We start from the raw sequence: 20,968 nt of genomic DNA, 5'->3' as shown, positions 1-20,968 counted from the left end.
GGAGTAATAGTGAAAAAAAAAATATGAAAACAATTGAAACCGCACTGAGCTATTTAAACAACCAATTGACCTTAAAATATGGGAAATTGACAACAGAAATGTCATTGACACTAACTCTAGTAATTTTATACATAAGTTTAAAGTCTGCAGAATGAAGACCACAAAGAAGAGACCAAAAGAGCCTAGAAATTGCCTTAATCAGCCACCTGATTTGTTTGTCACGGGGAGAAAGATGTTGTGAAAGGCAACACCAGATTATAATATAAACTCACCTGTAAAATCTTACTAGGAGGATAAGGAATGGTTACAGATAGCATCATTTAAAGCATAGAGAAATAGTTGAGGGGAAAATCAGTTTAAATAAAACTTATTAAAACATCCAACCAAGCAACATCCTCACAAGGGTATTTAGTTAAGGATGAAAAGTGAAGGAATTCTATAGAGTAAAAATGGAAAATATTTGCAAAAATCATTATGAGAAACTGTTTTCTCCAACAAGGATAAATGTAATCACTCCATTTGAATCATACCACTACAATCCCAGATGTCCTTTTGGAAGAGATGGATTGATACTAAAGGGGACAAAAATTGAAAAAACGATTGAATTGTACAAAATTACTTAAAAGTGATCTGTGCTGGATGTGACACAGTTATGAAAGCATTGAGGGAATGATATACAAGGGATCTGAAGGAGAACATACTAAAGTTGCATAAAACATATTGGACCTTATTATTAATATGGAAAAAGCCAACCCATCAATAACAATAGACCTGTGTGTCTACTCTCTCATCTATGTAAAATCTTTATAAGGCATTTATACGCAAATCAAGGTCATTCTCAATGAGAGTAATGATAGGAAACAAGGAGGCTTTCACAAATGACATTCAGCAATAGACCACATCTTTGCAAAGTTGGTGATATTAACATTACAGTGTGTTTATTATTTGTTGGCTATGAAAAAGTGTTGGATTCAATCAGGGCAATTAATGAAAATAAATGCAAGGGAAGGTGGCCTAGCTGTACCAGATCTAAAACTGTATTATAAAGCAGCAAACATCAAATCTACTTGGTACTGGCTAAAAAACTGGTGGATCAGTGGAACAGATTAGGTACACAAGACACTGTAGTAAATGATTATATTGTTGTACCAGAAGTGAGCAAGACACACCACAGAGTATAAGTTTTAAGTGGAGAATTTATTAGTCGGCGGCCATTGGGGTACTGCACCACAAATAAAAGACCATGTGTTGGGGTGATGGCTTGGCTTATATAGGATATGTGGGGGTACAGGGCAGGGAAACAGGAACAAAGGTCCTGGCTGATCAAAAGATTCAGTCAGGTTATGGTACTAGTGGGATAATCTCATTTACATTCCCTGGTGGAGTCATGGAACCCCAGGGATATCTGCTAGAAAGGTTATCCTTCAGTGGGATAGTCCTATCTATTGACATTCCTTGGTGGAGTCATGGAGTCCCAGGGGGTTTGAGAAATGCCAAAGATATCTGAGTCCATTCTTATAGTCACCAGGTGCTAAAAGCAGGCCTTAGGAGTAACCAGGTGTGGACTTTCCTTTTCAGAAAGAAAATAGCAGAGTTGGGAAATAAAGTCAGGAAGATCCTACCTAGGCTGTATCCAAGGTCGTTTTCAAGACTTTTCCCAGGCACAGGCCTTTCAAGTTCTCAGCTTGCAATCCCTGCCATGCCATTACTGGCTTCATGTGACCTAGTCCTGTAATCAGAGCTTAAGACAATATTAAATTGTAGTCCCATAAAATCTTAAATAGCAAAATAAATATCCTTCAGATAAGACTGCCCAAATTTCATTGAGCTAATAATTAACAAATCAAGCTACATAACTTTTCCATCTTCTAAATATTTCCTCATACTCATCTCCAACTTATTTTGACCATCTGAAACTATCATTCTTGGGACAAGAGAGGCTTAGCTAACTCCCATTTGTCCCCAGACTTTCTTATCTGCCTTTCCTATTTTCCCTCAACCTTAATTTACCTTTCCAAATCGTTCAAACCCAATACTCAGTCTTCCTTTACATTTCAACCATAAGACAAAACAATTCAAAAGTTAGTACTTTCATTGTCGTAACTGTGTATACTGGAATCCCATTCCAGCTTCTTAAACACACAAAGACACAAAAAAGGGGATTTGTTTTTCGTGATAACTCATTCCAAAAATCAAGGGAACACTTATTAAAAAGATCTGCCATCTCATCTCCCCCTGAGGGTGGGTTCTTCTCCATCAGATGGCAGACTTCACTAATTAAACTACCAGGCCAAACCCATCTTAGTCTAATCTTATGTGTTTTTTTAAAAAAGCCAGGTTGGAGGCTTCTTGATCCCTACTGTCCTCTTATTGCTGCCCCTCCCCTTTCCTTCCCTTCTGACAGGTGGGCTAAGGTGAAATTCTTTTCTTCTTATCTAAACTAAGAGCAGGGAGGAGTAAGGAATTCAGACTGTCCTTTTGAACCTCCTTACTCAAAAAAGATACTGGAATAAGACATTGAATGGGCCTTCAACCTCTCTCTCAAGGCTTCTATACATAAGCATTAATTCTAATAATTCTAATAAGGTTCTCACCCAGAAACTCTGAGAACTCATGATTCTGTTTGTTTGAACTGCAACCAAATGGCTTACAGGTGGAAATTCAGCAGGCCTTCTAAAATTATACAAAAAGATTTTACAGAACATTTTTCAAAAGTATTTTCCCTTCTTAAAGCAAAATAACCTTTAAACATTTGGATTCATTCACAAATTAGTCCATAAACCTCCAGATTAACACACATAAATACATCTTTAGATGATACAGGCTTGAAAATCATACCCCTATATTTTTCAAGGTATTATAACAACTCAATTCTTTGTTATTACAGACTTTCTAGATATCACAAAATCCTTTAGTCAAAAAGATGTTGTAATGGACCCAATTAAATTAGCTTTTATTACAATAAAAAAGTTTACCAGGACTATTTAAAGCTTTATACCCTGAAAACTTTCACAAGATTGAATATGTAAACGTCCTTGGTTCAGTTAACAAGCTCAATTTCTTAATTAAGTACAATTGTTAATCTAACAACATCCAAATTATAAGAGAAATTATTCTCTAACAGCAAAGGTAATGCGATGTTAACCAATTTGTATATAATAACAAATTTAGAAATAAGTCCACCACAAGCAATTATTATGTATTTAAGCTTGAAACAGATTCCAATTAATTACCAATCTAGTGATCATAACTGAGTTGGATAAGCAAATCAAATCTGATTCATAACCACTAGTGGTAACATTTTAATTTCTAAGGCCCAATACTCTGCATTGAAAAAGAAAAGGTTACTGTTATAAAACCACATTTTAACAAGATAGTTGATTTGTAACAAGAACAATTTCAACTGAACTTCCAGACAAAACTTGGAGGTAATAAATTCTTAGGTTACAGCAATTGGCCAACTTCTTAAACTAATGCAACTCTAACAAAATATTTTCATATTATAGAAATGTAACGATGCCCTAAACATTATTATGTATGTAAAATTTGAACCACTCATTTCAGGCTAGGTAGATACATTTCTAAACCAAATAGGACAGTTTAAAATTACCAACTTTTCATCCCATCCTTTAAAGCATCCAATTCACATAATCAAACTCAAATTAAAATACAGTATAATTTTAGAAATACAGAAACAATACATTTCAGATGGCATCAATTGCATTTCCAGATACAATACAGGAATTGTTGGTCTTATTACTTCTGATATTATATATTAATACATTAATATATAAATACGTGTATCACATATATTAATACATTAACATCTTAAATATCATCTTATACAAAATCATCTTATACAAAAATGCCTAAAAGGATTTTTTCAGACTCCCAAGGAAGATAAGGTCCTTAAGAGCAGGAAAAAATCCCTTTTAGTTTTCTAAGGGCTCCTCCCTATGTGGGCTCTGGGGCCTACCCTTCCAAGCAGTAACTAACCAGCCCAATTTCTTTACAAGTTTCCTTTTAGCTTCAGCTCTGATAATCTTTCAATGTGGAGGGTGGGGGAAGGGTGTGGCCAGGAGCACATGGCAGCCAAGAGGAGCACATGGCCTCCTGACTAGACAGGTAGTCTCAAGCTGCTATTCTACAACCCCCTAAATTCCTTATACAGGTTTTCTATCTCTCTCTTTCTTTTTTTTTTTTTTTTTTTCAGGGTCATATGTTGGCATTTATTATTTAAGTTCAAAAACAGGTTGTGAAAGGGGTGGGTGTGGGAGGGCCTAGAGGAGAGGGAGGGAAGAGACAGGGAGACCAGAGTCTCTCCTCTGTGTCTGCTCTAGACGGTGTTGATCCTGATTTTTGAGCCTTGGTCCAGGGCACACAACGAAGCACGCGATTAAGATGAGGTTGGGTTGGTACAGGTTTAGGAAAACACGGCGGGGGTGGGGGTGGCCAGAATTACACATCCAACCAGAGGTGGGGGCTGGGATTCTCCTTGGATCAGCAGCACGGCTTTTTAGGAATTGAAGCATAGTGATAAGTTCCATCCCACTTATTTCAGCTCTTATAAAATATTCTTGTAGTTAAAAGTCTGAGCTAAAGAATTCTTTCATCGCCTCTCTAACTTCTTGTACTTTGCTTCTAGTTTCTTTGAATATGCATCCAATTTGTAAGCTGCCTGCTCAAGAGCTGCTACTTGCTCCTCAATTAGAGTGATCTGATCCAGATAAGGCTGAAGTGCTGCATATTTCTGGTTTAAGTCCTTTAGGTTTCTACTTATGTTTACTGCAATATCTTTCATTTCTAGATACTTCAAGCTAGTCAGTTTGTTCATATTTTCCAGAAGTTTATAGTCTTCACTGGTAGCTGTGAGCTCGCCCGTCAGGTACGTGGCCATTTTGGAGAACATGTCCTGGCACAGCCCCGTGATGTCCGCCTCGGCGGGCTCCGTGGCCTCCTCCGCTGTCTCCACCACGGCATCGTCTAGGCCGGGGAAGGGAGGTAGGAGAAAGGATGGAGAGAAGGATGGGATGGCGAAGAAAGGGGAAAGGAAGGGGGGAAGGGAGGGGGAGGGAGGGGAAGGGAAAGGGGCAAGAGTGGAAGGAAAGGGAGAAAAGGGGTCTATCTCTCTCTTTCACAAATTTTACCTTTAAACTTTACCACAAAGACGGGCTACAAAGGTACTCAGGGGCACAGGACTGACTGTCAGTCTGTGAATTTCTGTCCCTCTCCTCCTTTTGCCTGTTGGGGAGGGAGATTTTAAGTTTTTCCCTATGGTTCTCCTGCATTCTCCTCTAATCCGATCTGGGAGGAGAGGAGTTTGATTTGACTGCTCTAACCTTTACTGCAGCCCTACTGAAAAGATCTCAATGATTGTAATTCAAGTAAACTTCACCCCCTTGCTCACTCCCAAAAACCTCTTTTGTACTTGAATCTAAGGGAATCAGGGACTAAGACAAATGCCAGAGTCCCACTGAAGCCTTCACGGGAGGTTTAACCAGAAGGCATTCATTGAGAGGAGGTGTTTTTAGCAAGAGTGAGCTCCTGGAATGGATTTACAGTTTCAGGAGTTCTTTCTTCCCAAATTCAACTAACCAATTTTTAAATTTTTTAACAATTTAAAACCCAGAATTTGCCAAAATTTTAACCCTTTTTCTGTTCTGATTCCAGGTTGCCCACACATAGAACCAGAAGGCAAAAGAGTCTTTGTTTCCCTAGTTGCAGCCTGAAATCTCTGGCTGCCTGCATTTCAGATTTTTTTTAAAAAAAACATAGACATTTCATAATTTTGACATAGACACACGAAAAGAGACAAACTCAAAGTGTAACAAAAAACACAGTGTGGATCGAATTGAAGGCTAAGCAGGTCCGCTCAGAAGAAAGGAAATAAACCAGGTTCCCTCTTCAAGGAAAACACCCCAATCTTCCCATACCCCAACACAAAACAGATAACCAATAGCATGGGTTAATTGGGGCTAAATTGGGGATTCAACGTTGCATGTCTTGCTGCAGAGAGTGACAGAGAACGGCTAGTTCTGTCAATGTATAATCAGAACTTACATACTACTGAAGGCCTAGAGACTATGCTACTAACCCATGTACTTGGATTCCATCTCTTCCCTCCTCCACTTAGATGTGGAAGAAGGGGTGATGATGTTGATAACGACACATAGATAGGTCTTAAGGGTTTGCAAATTGCTTACATATGTCATGATGTTTGATTCTTACAACAATCTCATGAGCCTAGCACTATTCTTGTTTTATAGATTGGGAAATAAAGGCTGAGAGGTACCAACTTCTTACCTTCTTTCCTAGGAGAAATTCAATTCCTTAACTCAGCTTTTTATTTTTTTAACATATAAAATTCAAGCATCTTAGACTCTACAAGAAATCATCTCTGCCAACAAAATTCTGATCTGACTTCCAGAGGGTATGCCTTGGAACTGAACTGACTGCTTACAAGACTGGGGAGTTGAGTGAAAATAGGCAGTTCTAAGTTGGCCATTCAGCTCTCCTCATGTGCTTCACAGAAAGAAAGTAAAACCTGATTTGTAAATGGTCTGTGCTAATACGAATCCCTCTGGAAAGGAAATAAACTTCTAAAATGCCAGCTATACTCTAAGTGAAGAGAAAACATGGGGCTACACAGACTCTAGTAGATGCAGGCCTTTTCCCCTTCCCGCTTGCCATCTCACTAATGACTTGACTAGCACTAACCTCCTTACAGTCACTATAATTGTTCTCCTGACCCTTCATTGGTCTACACCATCCATACACAAGCTCAAAACTGCGGTCCTCCTTCCATACAGGCCTCTAGAAAGTAAGATGCTTTTTCTCAGGATCACTTGCATCTTCAGATGACAAGGAGTTACACTAACATATAAATTTGCATTAAATAATTATTTTGCACTGCTATTTCAAGCAAGGTGGAAGAATTCTTGGACTTGGCATGGGAAAAGGTTTCCTTGTACCCTTCTAGATCCATATGAACTTTCCCTGTTTTCTTCCTCTGGCCTCCAAAAAAACACCCTCAGAGCCCAAGTTGCAATATGGTGGCACCTAATGCTGATGTGCACATGTATAAATGCAGGCTAAAAGGGCTAGGGAAATATTGGGGAGGAAGCAGGGAGAGGGGGTAAAAGTTCTCCTTGAAACAAGACCCAAAGGATATGGGGACAGCAACTGGTGTTGTATCCTTAGATTTTGGCAGGTTTCTTCTCCACCTCCCTCATTTTGTCCAGCACCCAAAAGTTTGGACCATTTCTTCACGCTTTTGGATAACGTGGATGATTTTCTTGCTCTTCACATATGTTAATTTCACTTGGTCCTCAATGATCCTGTGTGCCAGACAGTAAAAGTATTTATTCCCCATCTTAGGGATAGTTGTTCAGTCATTTTTTCAGTCAAGTAAGATGTGACCCCGTTTGGGGTTTTCAGGGTAAAGATACTGGAGGGGTTTGTGTAGCCAGAGTGTCCTTTGTTTTAGAGTGACTCAGCTTACCTCATTTTGCCTGGGAGCAGTGAACTTCCTGTGTGATGAGTCATGGGGCTGGCTGAGGGGAGGTGTTAGCACCAGAGCCACGCCCTATTGGGTGTTAACCTGGTCTACGCTAGGGGGAGGGGCCAGCTCAAGAACCAATCGGCTCTGGTCATTCAGGCGGCACTTGATGATGTCAAAAACTCTATAAGAGGGGAGAGGACAGCTTGAAGATTTCTCTTTCCTTTTGCAGTTGGTGTGGGAGCAACCGGGAGTGTGACTCTGGGCCAGCCCTTGCTCTCAGGCCGAGCCCAAGTGTTGGTAACTATGAATTGTATTGGGTCTGTCTATTGATATTTGTAATTTGTTTGTATTGTGGTTTTGAGGTTTGGGGTGCTGGTTTGTTTTCCCCTGAACTAAATGAATGTTTTGAAGCTCAGGGTGCTGGCTTTTTCCCCTGAAGTACGAGAATGAATCTGTATTTGGTGTATATCTTGATGCTTGTCTCTTTGCTCCCTTGAAGTAACTGAATGCTGGCTTTTTCCCCCAAACTAAATGAATGTTGTCTGTATGCTAACACAGTAAGCTGCTCAATCCCTTCATGCTTTCCTTGTTTAAGCAGATAAAAAAAAACCTGTGCTTTCCTGGCAGCCTCCTGGGGCCCAGCAGCCTGTGTATCTTACGCCCCAACAATATGCTAGCTGGGTTGTTAATGCAGTTTGCTATTTCTTTCTCCAGCCAATTTTACAGATAAAGGGGCTGAGGGCAACAGGGTTAGGTGACTTGTCCAGGGTCACACAGCTAGTAAGTAACTGATGATGGAATTGTACTTGGGTCTTCTTGAATCCAGGCCTGGTGTTCTATGCACGGTGCCACTTAGGAACAAACTACATTGTTAAAATACCTGCCCAACATTACAGCTGTGCCAGAACACAAACTGAAACCCAGGTGTTCTAACTCCTAATCAAGTGCTTTTGCCATTATACTGCATGGCCACGTGTGTTCTTCTGCTAAGGTGAAATTCCCCAGAGTATTCCTATCCAATATAATGTAATGTCTCTTTGACATTCATTTAATTACTCTGATTTTCCCTTCAGACTGTACTGGGAAGAAAAAAGGGCTGGGTATAGCTTTAGCCATATCACTGCTACTGGCATAAAGGAGTCTTGCATGGACTGTATATCCACTGTTGGCAAAGAGACTCTCCATCTAGCAGAAACCAGAACAAGCCCATCACAGATGGAGAAGACTGTCTCTGAGATACTTACTGATGCAAAAGAGGTTGTAGCTAGGCTTACTGACAAAGGTAAGTGAACATTGGTTTAACTGGAAGTGACCCTGGTATACTTAGCAGAGCCTCTTGAATGAGGAGATAGTCCTGCTTACTGGCATGCTTTAAATGGCTTAAAACTTGAATTTGGTTTGGAGAAAGTTGGCCTACTAATTCAAGCAAAACTCCCTCTTGTGGGCCAGGAATGAAGTGACGTTAAAATATCACACTCAAAAGCTCTCCAATCTCAGAGCTTTGACCTGGAATTAGTTGAGGGCTCTGATTACTTCCATAGTTGGGCCAAAACAGCTGTTTTGGTTGTTGGAAACGATTCTTTTTCCCCCACCCCCAAGGTGATACAGCCTAGGAGCCCTATTGTGTGGGAACGTCGAAGAAACAATCTCTAAGTACTAGACCTAGGTAATATAAATACGTGTCAGACAAATAATACACAGGAGGCACTGGAGGTTTTGGATTCCAGCCACTAACAGGTTCACTTTTGTTCTGGTCAGACAGGAAAGAGATTCAAAGGGGTTACAAGAAGGTCTATTCTAGTCTTGTCTTCTCTAACACAGAATTGCTAATAAGGGGAGCACTGCAAACTCCTACAGCATTCCCTAATCACTCTTCTTGCAGGGGTCAGAGAGAAAGGGGGATGTGGGGGGCAACTACCCCTGCGTCTCGATGGGCCTAGTCGAGGTGGGAACAACATGTGCAGCCAATCCTAAAGGGTTCCCCTAAATCCTCTCAAGCCTCAGTGGCGGCCAGTAGAGGCACACAGCATTCCAGCTTGTGCATGTTTCCCCAACTCACTGACCACCTCTTTTATAGGGCATCAGCCAAAGAAGGCTTTGCTAGCAAGAGCCTCACAAGTTCATATCACCGCATCCTGATATCTCGCTGCGCAGTCGCAGTGGATGTTTACAGTTTCAGCATGCATATTTATATTATTTATCCTTATATAATGCTGTGCAAGCATGGTGGAGATATTTTGAACCATGAGCCTAGGAACTCATATCTAATAGCTGGGAAACAGATTGTGACCGCCACAGATCCTGGGAAACTGAGGTTATGGGCATAGATCCTGGGAAACTGAACTCTAAGAAATAATAACAAAAATCCATTTTATGCACATTAAAATCCACCTTACTTACAATATGTTATAATAAAACAAAATAGCAGGCTTCCTTTTGTTGGCAATATGGATGGAGTGTTCTTCCCAACAAGATGACTATGCTCTACAGACAAAGTTCTAATCTTACCATGAGCATTTCACCTGAGACTTTAAGACCTTTTATGTTTGTAGTCAGCCTAAGGCTGGAGAATAGACAATAGTATTTGGATGTGGAAGAGGCTGAAGAGATCATCTCATCTAGCCCCTCCCTTTTGCAAATGAATTACCCCAGTCCAGAGAAAGGGAAGGTACTTGTCCAAGGTCACACAGGCAGTAAGTAGACAGGATTTGAACCTAATCCCTCTTGCTCCAAATTCAATGCCCTTTCTGTTATGGCATGCTACCTCAGAATACCTATTTGTATTTGTACCAATCAGTAGAAAGTAGGCAACAGATGCCTTAAAGAAAAGCATTGAGCTGAGATCCTGAATATGGGATTATTGCTGTAAATCACCTAACCGCATTAGAATTGTTAAACATCTTAATGGTAAAGATTTTAGAGTAATCAGCCTCTGAATTCAATGTAGTCATTTTCTGTGAAATAGAAACTTCCCTTGCACTGGCCATTTCTTTTTAAGGCAGAAGGAAAAAGTACAAGTGGTGGTTTAATTTCTCCTGGCCCAAAGACTTGTCACAACTGGTACGAGTTTATCTTACTGGAGGGTATGCCCATCAACACCTTCTAGCTTTTAACTAATAATGCTTTCATTTTCAGTTTCAAGTGAGCCTATCAGCCAAGAGAGAATGAGCATACCACAAGTACCACAGGAGGTAATTTTGACTAACGGTCTGAGCTAATTCTGATTCCACTGTGAAAATAATCCAGTCCTGGGTCTAACAGCTCAAAATTGTCTTAGTGTATAGCATCCTATCAGAGCTTGGCACTGAGTTCATTATAAGAAAGAAGTAGATAACCTAGGTGTGTTGAACACAGTCCCTATGGGCCTTTTGGAGGCTTTCTACTACATACTGCTCTTCTAAACTTTTTAAAATATTTCCTTTTAAATTCAAGACTGAATTAAAGAGCTAACTCTGGTACACTGAAGAAGGGTTCTATATAAATTCCTCTTTCTTTAAAGTGTGTTTTTTTTTGAAAAGGAACTAACTTGAATATATTGATAGGTGGAAAACTGAAGAAGGCAGAATAAAGAGCCTGGGAAAAGATTATACAAAAAATGAGTGGATAGATGCCAAAGCTAACCAATAAAATGAATAAACTTTAATCTGGTATAAAATCTAGGAAGGGAACCACTATGGACAAGTGAAACATTTGACTAATTAAAAGGAAATCTTAACAGCCAGGTAAACCTGGGTGATATAAGTAAAACATCAAGTTTTTTCCTCTAAATACAGAGGGAAATCTATACCCTTGTCCTGAGTACTAACTGATCACAACATTAAAAAAGGTTTGGGAAGCGCTGCAGAGAGAATGGAGTTAGCATTTAGTAAGTACCTACTATGTGCCAGGTGCTTTGAAAAATACCTCATTTGATCCGCAAAAAAACCTCTGAGGCGGGTGCTATTTTTCATTCTCATTTTGCAGTTGAGGAAACTGAGCAGACACATTGTGACTTCCCCAGAATCGCACAGCTAGTAAATATCCAGATCAGGTGAAGCATCAGCTAGTTTCTTCCCATTAAGTATGGCAGGGTTTCTTGAAAGGGACTGTGGTGCCTTGTACCTGCCCCTTCCTCAGCTGTTTGCTTCATACAGCAGGACATGCCCAAACCTCTTTTCCACAAGAAGTTGTCCCAGCAAATTTTGTAAGCCTTGAATTTCAGACTCATACCTTTATGTGGAGCCAGCTCTACACGTCCCACTGAAACCTATTCCTCTCCCCCCCCTCCACCCATTACCATGTTTCTCCAAAACCATGTTTTTGTAATTATATGTCTCCCTTGCTTTCTGTCCTTTTTGATAGCATCTGATATCTACTTCCATACGCAGTTGTCTAACCTGCACTTTTGTTTCTGTGCCTAAAATTAGTCTCTTTATCTAGGGTCCCTGTCTCAAAATACAAACAAAATGCACATTTGAACACAAATTCTAAGTGCTGTTAGATAAGAGGGGGCTCTAAAATTATTGGAAGAAACTTAAAACTGTTAAATATTTATAATGCTAAACTAGATTCTTGTCTACCTTGACTAATTGAGCGCTCAAAAAAAGTTGACACAAATGCCTACGATATGGAAAGCCCACTGCTACAGATACAAAGATGGGAACATTTGCTGATCTCTACTCAGGTAGATCTTGTCAGCACTTTTCAATTCCTATAGATTATTACTGGAAGGCCTTCCTAACCTTTAAAATAGATTAGATGTCCCCAAATAGCAATGGTCACATACATCAAGAAAGTTGAGACAACAACATGTAACCTAGTAAAACCCAAAAATCTAGTTTGGTTGAAACCTAGTATTTACTAGTACATGTTTGGGGATATTAAAAAGCTGAAAAGGCTGGTACCATAACATGAGCCGAAGGCATTATAAATTTGTTTCTCTTTCTAGATATCACCTTCATCTAAAGAGATCATACCTGACAAAGCTCAACCATCAAAAGAAAGTGATTCATTGGTGAATGCCAGTAGTGGTTACTCGAGCAAGGATGATGCCATAAGCCTCAGTAATGTGAGCACAAGGTCTGTGTCTGATGAAGAGAAAATCTGGTCTGAAACCCAAGAGGAGAAAGAAACACTAGAAGAATGCAAAATGACTATGGACAAATACTTCCCACTCTTGCCAAATGAGGGTCAGTGACTATCGAGCTACACACAATTCCTCTGGCCTTCTCCCTTATTCAGTTCTGCTTTGGAGTGTAAAACAGTCTGGCTAATTTCTGATTAGACTGTTTCATGATGTACTATGACTTAGTCATCTAGCTTCCTTTATATGTAAAAGTTGCTACTAATCACTTGCATGTAAGTTTATTTTTAAGAGTACAGCAGTCTTATGACTGTTACATATTCAGCTCTGAATAAGAATCTGATGCTGTTTTATGATTCTAGTGCCTGATGCCTTGGTTTAAGGAAAATGGGATGTCCTGATGGATTTGGTCACATGGCATAGTTTAGCTTTCCTCACAACAGAAGCAAAGGGAATATCCTATGGATTGTCAAGGTCTCTAAGATTGGCTCACTATTGGTCTTTAGCCCCTCTTAATTCGAATGCCTCCCTCTGTTAATTACGCCCTATTTACCCTGCATATAGCTTGCTTTGCATATATTTGTTTGCATGTTGCCTCCCCCATTAGACTGAGGGCAGGGACAGTCCTGCTGCCTCTTGTACTCCCAGCCTTTGGCACAATGCCTGGCATATAATAGGTGCTTAGTAAATGTTAACTTAGTATGTTCAAGTAGAATTATTAATGCTTTTTTAAACATTCAAAATTTCAGAGGAAGATGGAGGTTGTTTTGGAGACGTGTCTTCAAAAGGCACAGCCTACTTCACATCACTACGTTTTCTGCCAAGCCACCTCCAGCCCCAGGCGTATAAGCAGGCATTGGAAAATATCAGAGGTGCCAGGAACAACATCAGAAAACTCATGTACCATCTCTATGAAGCAATTGAATGGGTAAGGTTTTCTATGCTCTAAGCTACTTCTAACACCAACCAGTTCCTTTCAAAGACCATTTTTAAAGAATCTAAGTTGGAAGGAACCTCAGGCCATTTAGCATAAAAAGTCATATAGAGCCATCTAGTCCCTTGTCATTTAACAAGCAGTCACCCAACTTGTGTTTAATGACCTAGTAAAGAAGAACCCAGTCATTATTTCTTAAGGCAGTCCATTATAATTTGGTTAAGTTGCCCCCACTCACTCCCTACACAATTCCTTTATGTATAATCTAAGTCTACCTCCCCCACCCCCCATTCTTCCTACTAGAAATAGTAGATAAACAAACCAAAAAAACCCCTAACCTCCAGTACATGCTAGCTCATTCAAGGACTTCAAAGTGTTCCCTTCTCTTGACTCATCATTGTCTATTCATCTGACATGGTCTTAAGGCCTGTCAGCATTCTGAATGTTCTTTTGATCTCTATTCCATCAGTGTTGTTCTTAAAGTATAATGCCCAGAATGATCATATTAGAATCATTTGATTCTGGCCAGGGCTTAAACCCTATGTTGGGGACATTGCCTCCCAATATGACCAAGATTGTACAAGGGGGTACAAGCTTTGATGGATACTGACCTTATTTGTTATGCTGCACTGCCAGGTCTTTACCCACCTAGCAAGGTAGACCAGGAGGTGCTGGGGTGGTGGTATGTGTGGGTGATTGGGGGCGATGGTAAAGTGGTAGAAGCAAGCTTCTAGATTCCACTTAAGCCATGCTAGCCTTTCCATTGTGGCAATTATCTTTTTATGGCATGTATAAGAGGATGGTCTCCAACTATAGGGAAGGAATTATAAATTGCTGACTCCGCAGTAAATGCAGCATGCCTCAGTTCTGAAGAACACTGTTACAAGGCAGACCTATATCTTCAAGCTTTCCAAATGCTTTGTTCCACCAGGCTTATCAAAGAAAGCAAGGTTCTGTGGATGGGCAGAATAGCCATAAGGCCCTTTTTGAGCTGTGGATCAAGTGGAGCCAGTTTGAAAATGTCGATGGTGATACAAAGTTATCAGACTTAGAGGTACGTGGAAAATTAATGTCAAACTGATGTCTTTTTGGAGATCAGATGGGTGACCTCAAGAACATTTGTTTAGTGTTGCTCCTATTTATTTTCAAGTGCCCAATTGCCTCAAGCTTCAAGGAGCATTCAACTAGGAAAATTTTACTATGTAAATATTGGAGGATAGTGAGAACTTACAATTGGGGGATCCAGAAAGATCTACCATAGGAGAATAATACAAGAACTAAACCTTGAAGTCCTTAAGCAAGGACTCTCAGGACATAGAGATGAAAGTATGTTCTAGGCATGTAGGTGGTCTATCTTATTTGAAGGTAGGAATCTCAAGTTTGGGGGAACAGCAAGTAGGTAGCTTGGCTGGAACTGAACCTATAAAAGGAGAGAAGGAAAGTGAAAATAAACCTAGAAAGGTAAATAGAAAATGGATTGTAAAAAATCACAGAGGTAACAGGAAACTGGAAAGTTCTCAGGTAAGGACATGACAGGCCTCTGCTTTAGAAAGATTGCTTTGGTGCCTTGTGGCAACTAATCAGAGAAATAGATGAGGGGCCAGGAATCTAGATGAGAGGCTGGCATGATAGTCTGGGTAAGGTAACAAGGGTCTGAACCAGGGTGGGGGCCATATAAGTAGGGAACAGATGGAAGATATGGAATCAATAAGACTCTACAACTGGATATAGGAGTACCGGGGTGGGGAGAAAGAACCACCCTAGCTGACTTTGAAACTTTCTGGATCCCTTATAGGCTCTAGTGAACCTTGTATCTGAAGTATCAATAGACAATAGTATATCTTTGTAGGCATACCTATGACTTACTTGAGGATAGCTACTCATGGTTTGTGTAACCTTCATAGGTACTAAATGTAGTATGTGAAAATAAAGTAAGTTTTAAGATTAATTGGGGAAGATTTCATGGAGAATAGGGACTTCTGCTAGATCTAAAAAAGGGTAAATTCAAGAAGGGAAAGAAAAGATAATCCTCAGCATAGTGATTTGAAAGGCACTGAGATCTTTCAGTGTCATCCAGGCAGCCAGATGATGAATTTTCCAATATGGTGGGAGCTAATGTGGAACTTGGGGGGAGGGATTGTCAGGGAGCTGACAATGTGCCTCTAGAGGAATACTCTCTTGCCTTCTTGCTTTTTTGGGAATGAGATGGAAAAACTAGAGAGAATGTCAGGTTGGGAATAAAGGAAAGTATTCTAGGGATAAGATTATCAAGGCTCTTAGAAAACTTGTCAGCTGTTTGGTTTATTTTTTTGTATCCTGTTCTGTACAAAAGGTGTATCTAGGTGACCACTCCTTAATATGCAGGAGAAATAGCTATGAAATCAACCTTAGTCTGGTGTAGCTTAGTGACAAGGTCTTCTGAATGTGGACTCTAGAAGGCCAGGGTATTTGAAGGAAGCAGATATTAGGGTAAGGCTGAGACAAGTAATCCTACTTGGAGAGGGGGAAGGTCAGCTGGAGGTCCAGAGATGACAAGCAACAAGTAACTAGACAGGAAGCAGTGGACTTCAAAAGACAACTTGCTTGCTGAGTTTACAGTGGTTGTGGCAGAAAGAGAGCAAAGGAGTGGTATCCCAGTTGTCCCTGAACCCTGATGTTTGAGAGGAGCAACAGTCAGCCTTGGAGAAGGCACCAAGGTATGTAGCTTCAGGAGAAAGCTAGATTCCATAAAAACCAGAACATGCTGAAGGAAGAGAAGGAAAAGACCTAGAATCAAAAGGTTGCAGATATAGAGCTGAAAGGAGTCTTGGAGGTATCCCTTTCACTTAGGAAAGGAAGAGACAAGGGCCTCAGGAAGGTTTAACTTTCAAAGCTCAAAGTGGAGGCAGGATTCAAACTTGGATTTTGTGACTCCCAGTTATGATCTTGCTCCAAACTACAAAAAAAGCCCCTCAGGAGGAACAGAGGAAGACAGGGACAGATAAGGCTTAGGATTGAGTTTATTAGGGATTATGAAGAAGTATTCCAGATCTAAGTCATCTTGGCTGCTTCTGCACAAGCACAAGTTCCCCAGGCCAGTTGGATCTTATGAGAGAGGCAGGAAGAAAAAGCCTCAATAGAAGGACCTGATCTCCACAGGACCCTCAGACACAGCCCAAAGCAGATGAGGAAGACAGCAAACAGGTAGCTGGGGCTAGGAGGGGGGAGAAGTAGCATGTCAGTACCTGGGGCCCAGCACTGAGCACATCATGCTAGTTCAAGCTGTGGACCAGAACAGTACAGTAAGATGCATCAGGCAGCTAGGTGGCATGGTGCATACAGCAATGGCCCTGGAGTCAGGAAAACCTGAGTTCAAAGTGGCCCTCAGATACTTAGTAGCTGACTAGGAAGTGAAGTAGGATAACAGAAGAGAGACTAGAAATCCTTTAAGTCAGCTGATTGTGGCAACTGATTTTTCCTTTTACTATAATTTTTCCCCCTAATCCAAAGATGACTTTTGAACCTGAGTGACTAGAAGAATGGTGGTACTATTAACAGGAAAGGTAGCCTAAAGAAGTTTTTGTAGTTGGCAAAACTTTAGAATTCATCTAATTTATTTTGCAGATGAAACTGAGCATCTTCCCCACAGTCCCATAGACAGTGAGTAAAAGAGTAGGGGTTTAAATGGAGTCTTCCACCTCCTAATCCAGGAATTTTAAAAAATGTGAACTATTTTCCATTGCCTACTGGTTGTGTGTGTGTATGTATATGTGTATCTGTCTGCATGTGTATATAGCTTCTAAATCTACAGGAAAGCAATTAAAGAAGTGGTGATAGAAGGCAGAGGACATTAAGTCCTTTTTTTTTTTTTCCAGTTCCTTGAAGCCCTGACTCTGCACATGTCCTGCAGAATTTCTCTGAGATTACAGTCGGCCTTCATGGACCTCATGCCTCAGGTCCTTGGTCTCCCAACCAGTATACAAGACGATCTCCAACAGGCTTGCTGTGACATGGAGGAGCTTCATACCACCTTTTCCACAAGTGGTAGTTTTCAAGATCTAAACAAGCATCATCTGATACTTAGCCAGTTAAAGCTGACCAAAGCCCAGGGAAGCTTAGAAAAATTGCTCTGTTTCTTAGAAAGTGATATTCCTTCTGGTTGGATTGCAGGATCATTTCCCCCCTTCTGAATATTCCTTCCCAGAGGTAGCAGTTCCTAAAGAAAAAGCATCTTGAATTATCATATGGAATTGGGGTGATCTTTATTGTACTCTTTATACTTTTCAAATTAGGATAATAAAGTTGCATTAAAAATTTAATTTATTCATCCTTTGTGGGTTATTCAAATGCAAAATAGGAGACCATAAATTTGGGGCAGCTGGTGATAGGGTGCAGGGCCTGGAGGCAGGAAGACCCAAATTCACATGCTGACTTCAGACCTTCACTACTTGTGTGACACTGGGCAGGTTACTTGACCCCTATTTACCTCAGTTTCCTTGCCTGTAAAATGGGGATAACAGCACTTACCTCCCAGGGTGAGAGGAGGATCAAACGAGACAATAATTGTAAAGTGTCTGGCACATAGTGTGTGTGGGTTTTTTTTTTTCCACCCATTAGTGGCCTATTCAAGGCCATGAACTTTCTTTGAGTTCTCTACTCCTCCCCCTCCCTTGAAGGGGGAGGAGCAGCAGGATGGCCCTTGGTGCAAAGTCACCTGTCTATTTTGGAGATAATGAGATTAGTTCTGGAGGGTTTTGGTTCAGGGCAAAGGTATGAGTCCTATGTGGCTTGCTTTCTCAGCAGAGCTAGAAAGCTTAAACTATAGATTCTGAATAACTCACAAAATGCTCTCAGCTCCTAGGTGACAGATTGATCAATTATCCAAAAGTTCCCTCCCCTACTGCAGAGTATGACAAACACCAGCTCAGGACACGATTAGCCACATCTATCGTGGCTTTTTAAAAAAAATTTATTTTCAGTTTTAACATTCCCTTCCATAAGTTTTAAATTTTCTCCCCCTTCCTCCCCAAGACAGCATGCAATCCAATACGGGCTCTACACATACATTCCTATTAAATATTTTCACATTAGTCATGTTGCATACAAGAACTATAATGAATGGAAGAAACCATAATGAATAAAAGAAAACAAGAGAAAAGAGTTGCTTCCATCTACACTCCAACTCCGTAGTTCTTTCTCTCTATGTAGATGGCATTTTCCATCATGAGTCCTTTGGAAGAGTTTTAGGCCCTTGCATTGCTGAGAAGGGCTGAGTCTATCCAAATGAGTCCTTGTATACTGCCGCTATTCCTTTGTACAGTGTTTTCCTGGTTCTGCTCACTTCACTAAGCTTCAATTCACATAAGTCTTTCCAGGTTTTCCCAAAGTCCGCCTGCTCATCATTTCTTATAGCACAATAATATTCCATTGCATTCATATACCACAACTTGTTCAGCCATTCCCCAACCCCTCAATTTCCAGTTCTTAGCCACCACAAAAAAAGAGCTGCTATAAATATTTATGTATGTACAGATTTTCCCCACTTTTATGATCTCTTTGGGTGATAGCCCTAGAAGTGGTATTGCTGGGTCAAAGGGTGTGCACATTTTTATAGCCCTTTGGGCAGTTCCAAATTGCTCCCCAGAATGGTTGGATCAGCTCACAGCACCTATAATGAATTAGCGTTCCGACTTTCCCACATCTTCAACATCTAGCATTTCCTTGTTGTCATGTTAGCCAATCTGATATGTGTGATGTAGTACCTCAAAATTGTTTTGATTAGCATCTCTAATCAATAGTGATTTAGAGCATTTTTTTCATATGGCTATAGATAGCTTTAATTTCTTCCTCTGAAAACTGCCCATTCATATGCTTTGACCATTCCTCAGTTGGGGAATGACTTGTATTCTTATAAATTTGACTTAGTTCTCCATATGTTTTAGAAATGAGGCCTTTATCAGAGATACTAGTTGTAACCTATTGTTTTAAAAAAATGCAAATAGCCAGCAAAAATGTAAAATGACAGAGAGACACTTAACTGTGCTACTCATCAGAAAGCAACAAAACAGAAGAGAGAATGAATGTAATTCCTCATTGTTCCAGCAGTTTCTCTCACTATCCAAAACTGAGTAGCACCACGTGCTCTAGGGCTTAAAGCTGCCTCTTCAGCTGGTCCCTTTCCTCTCTAATTCATCCTTTTTCCCATTCCTAAGAGATTTAAAAGCTGTCACTAAAGTAGAAAACTAAGTCCATATTCCAGAATCTTTCAACCTCTTCTCAGGCTAGAAAAGAAATAAAACTCCCAGGATCTTTAGTAATTTCGGCCACCTCACAAGGCACCCAGCTCACAAGGCAACACTACTATAAGGGGCAGAGTTAGCAATTATGTGTTTTTCGAACCTGTTCTGGGTAAACTGGCCTGGACATGTGGTACGGTGTAAAGAATCATTGACTTGACTTTTCCCCCCACATTCCTTCCTGCTGCTTCCAGGTGATGATCACAATTCCCCCACAGCATGGGCTCTATGAAGGTGGGATACCTTCCCTCTCCCCTCTTTTGTCCCAGCTCCAACAAATGAGCTTGGGGTCTCCTGAGTTTCTGCATCTCTGTTTCAGGTGCTGGTGGTAAACCCACACAAACCTTAAGCCATGATGGCAACCTTGGAGCCAGGATTGCAGGTGGGATGGTGTATGTCCCAAGTTCTTGTGAAAACTCCATGGAGTGTGGCCTGAAATGAGAAGCCAATTTTCTTTGCCTGCCTTTGCTCTTTCTTTTGTCTATTAGGCTGAAAAAAGGCCCTTTAAGACTAAGCAAATAGAGATATTTGGTAAATTTTATAAAACATTCATTTTCCTGAATTTGAAAAATTTTATTTTGGGTAATGTAACACTGGCTACCCTTGCCCTAGATGCCTGAAAGCCAACTCTATTACATTTCACCTCCTCTGGGGTTTTCCAGTACCCCTAAGGAGGTTGGGTATGTCTAGGTTCTCAGAAGATGGTTCCTGCTCTCAGTGATGGTGTGCCCCCAAGTGTGTATGTATGTTTACTGATGGGGAGAATCACCTACATTCATCTCCACTTACCCACTGTCAGATTAGCTTTTACAAAGAAATTTACTTCAAAGGAATAATCATAAATATAAGAAATTTCCCACAGATGAGAGGAATGATTCTTCCCTCCTTCACAGACATCAGTCTTTGGGGAGGAGAAGGGAATTAACTTCACTTCTCAATTCTTTTGGAGCACAATACTGGTTCCAAGTTCAAAATCTGTTTTGGGCTTGAGTCCCAGGCACCCTAGATTCTCCAGGTTTCCCTGCCAGGCTGGCTAGATGCAGCATCCCACCTGGAAGCCTGGCTCCAACATCTCCATGGTTTGAATGCAATTTTGTCCTAGGAAATAATGAGATAACATAATTAGATCACAGATACATGCTGAGTATTTAAGAGATTCTCCTCCCTGGTTCTAACATCTACAAACTTCATTGAAC

The 20,968-nt window shown here is 40.5% G+C and overlaps 2 protein-coding genes across 2 annotated transcripts; one reads left to right on the top strand and one right to left on the bottom strand.

Annotated features, from left to right (window-relative positions):
• Nucleotides 1-4,609: 4,609 nt before the first annotated feature.
• Nucleotides 4,610-5,013, bottom strand: LOC118833901 (biogenesis of lysosome-related organelles complex 1 subunit 2). The gene has a single exon (XM_036741321.1). The coding sequence runs from the start codon at nt 4,907-4,909 to the stop codon at nt 4,610-4,612; it is 300 nt and encodes a 99-aa protein (XP_036597216.1). The 5' UTR covers nt 4,910-5,013.
• LOC118841543 (perilipin-3-like) lies at nt 4,908-17,666 on the top strand. Its single transcript, XM_036749068.1, has 7 exons — nt 4,908-5,001; nt 10,637-10,692; nt 12,429-12,669; nt 13,313-13,491; nt 14,429-14,525; nt 15,720-15,727; nt 17,352-17,666. The coding sequence occupies exons 1-7, from the start codon at nt 4,908-4,910 to the stop codon at nt 17,664-17,666; spliced, it is 990 nt and encodes a 329-aa protein (XP_036604963.1).
• The last annotated feature ends 3,302 nt before the right edge of the window (nt 17,667-20,968 follow it).

The sequence above is a fragment of the Trichosurus vulpecula genome, chromosome 1 (genome assembly GCF_011100635.1).
Source record: "Trichosurus vulpecula isolate mTriVul1 chromosome 1, mTriVul1.pri, whole genome shotgun sequence".
Classification (NCBI taxonomy): Eukaryota; Metazoa; Chordata; class Mammalia; order Diprotodontia; family Phalangeridae; genus Trichosurus; species Trichosurus vulpecula.
This window is presented reverse-complemented; position numbering and strand designations above follow the sequence as displayed.

Bases quoted from the DNA above. Each gene is read 5' to 3' on its own strand.
- LOC118841543 (XM_036749068.1), top strand. From the start codon at position 4,908: ATGTCCTGGCACAGCCCCGTGATGTCCGCCTCGGCGGGCTCCGTGGCC. The intron at 10,693-12,428 runs GTAATTTTGACT...TTCTCTTTCTAG, and splicing joins TACCACAAGTACCACAGGAG to ATATCACCTTCATCTAAAGA. The intron at 13,492-14,428 runs GTAAGGTTTTCT...TTGTTCCACCAG, and splicing joins TCTATGAAGCAATTGAATGG to GCTTATCAAAGAAAGCAAGG.
- LOC118833901 (XM_036741321.1), bottom strand. From the start codon at position 4,909: ATGTTCTCCAAAATGGCCACGTACCTGACGGGCGAGCTCACAGCTACC.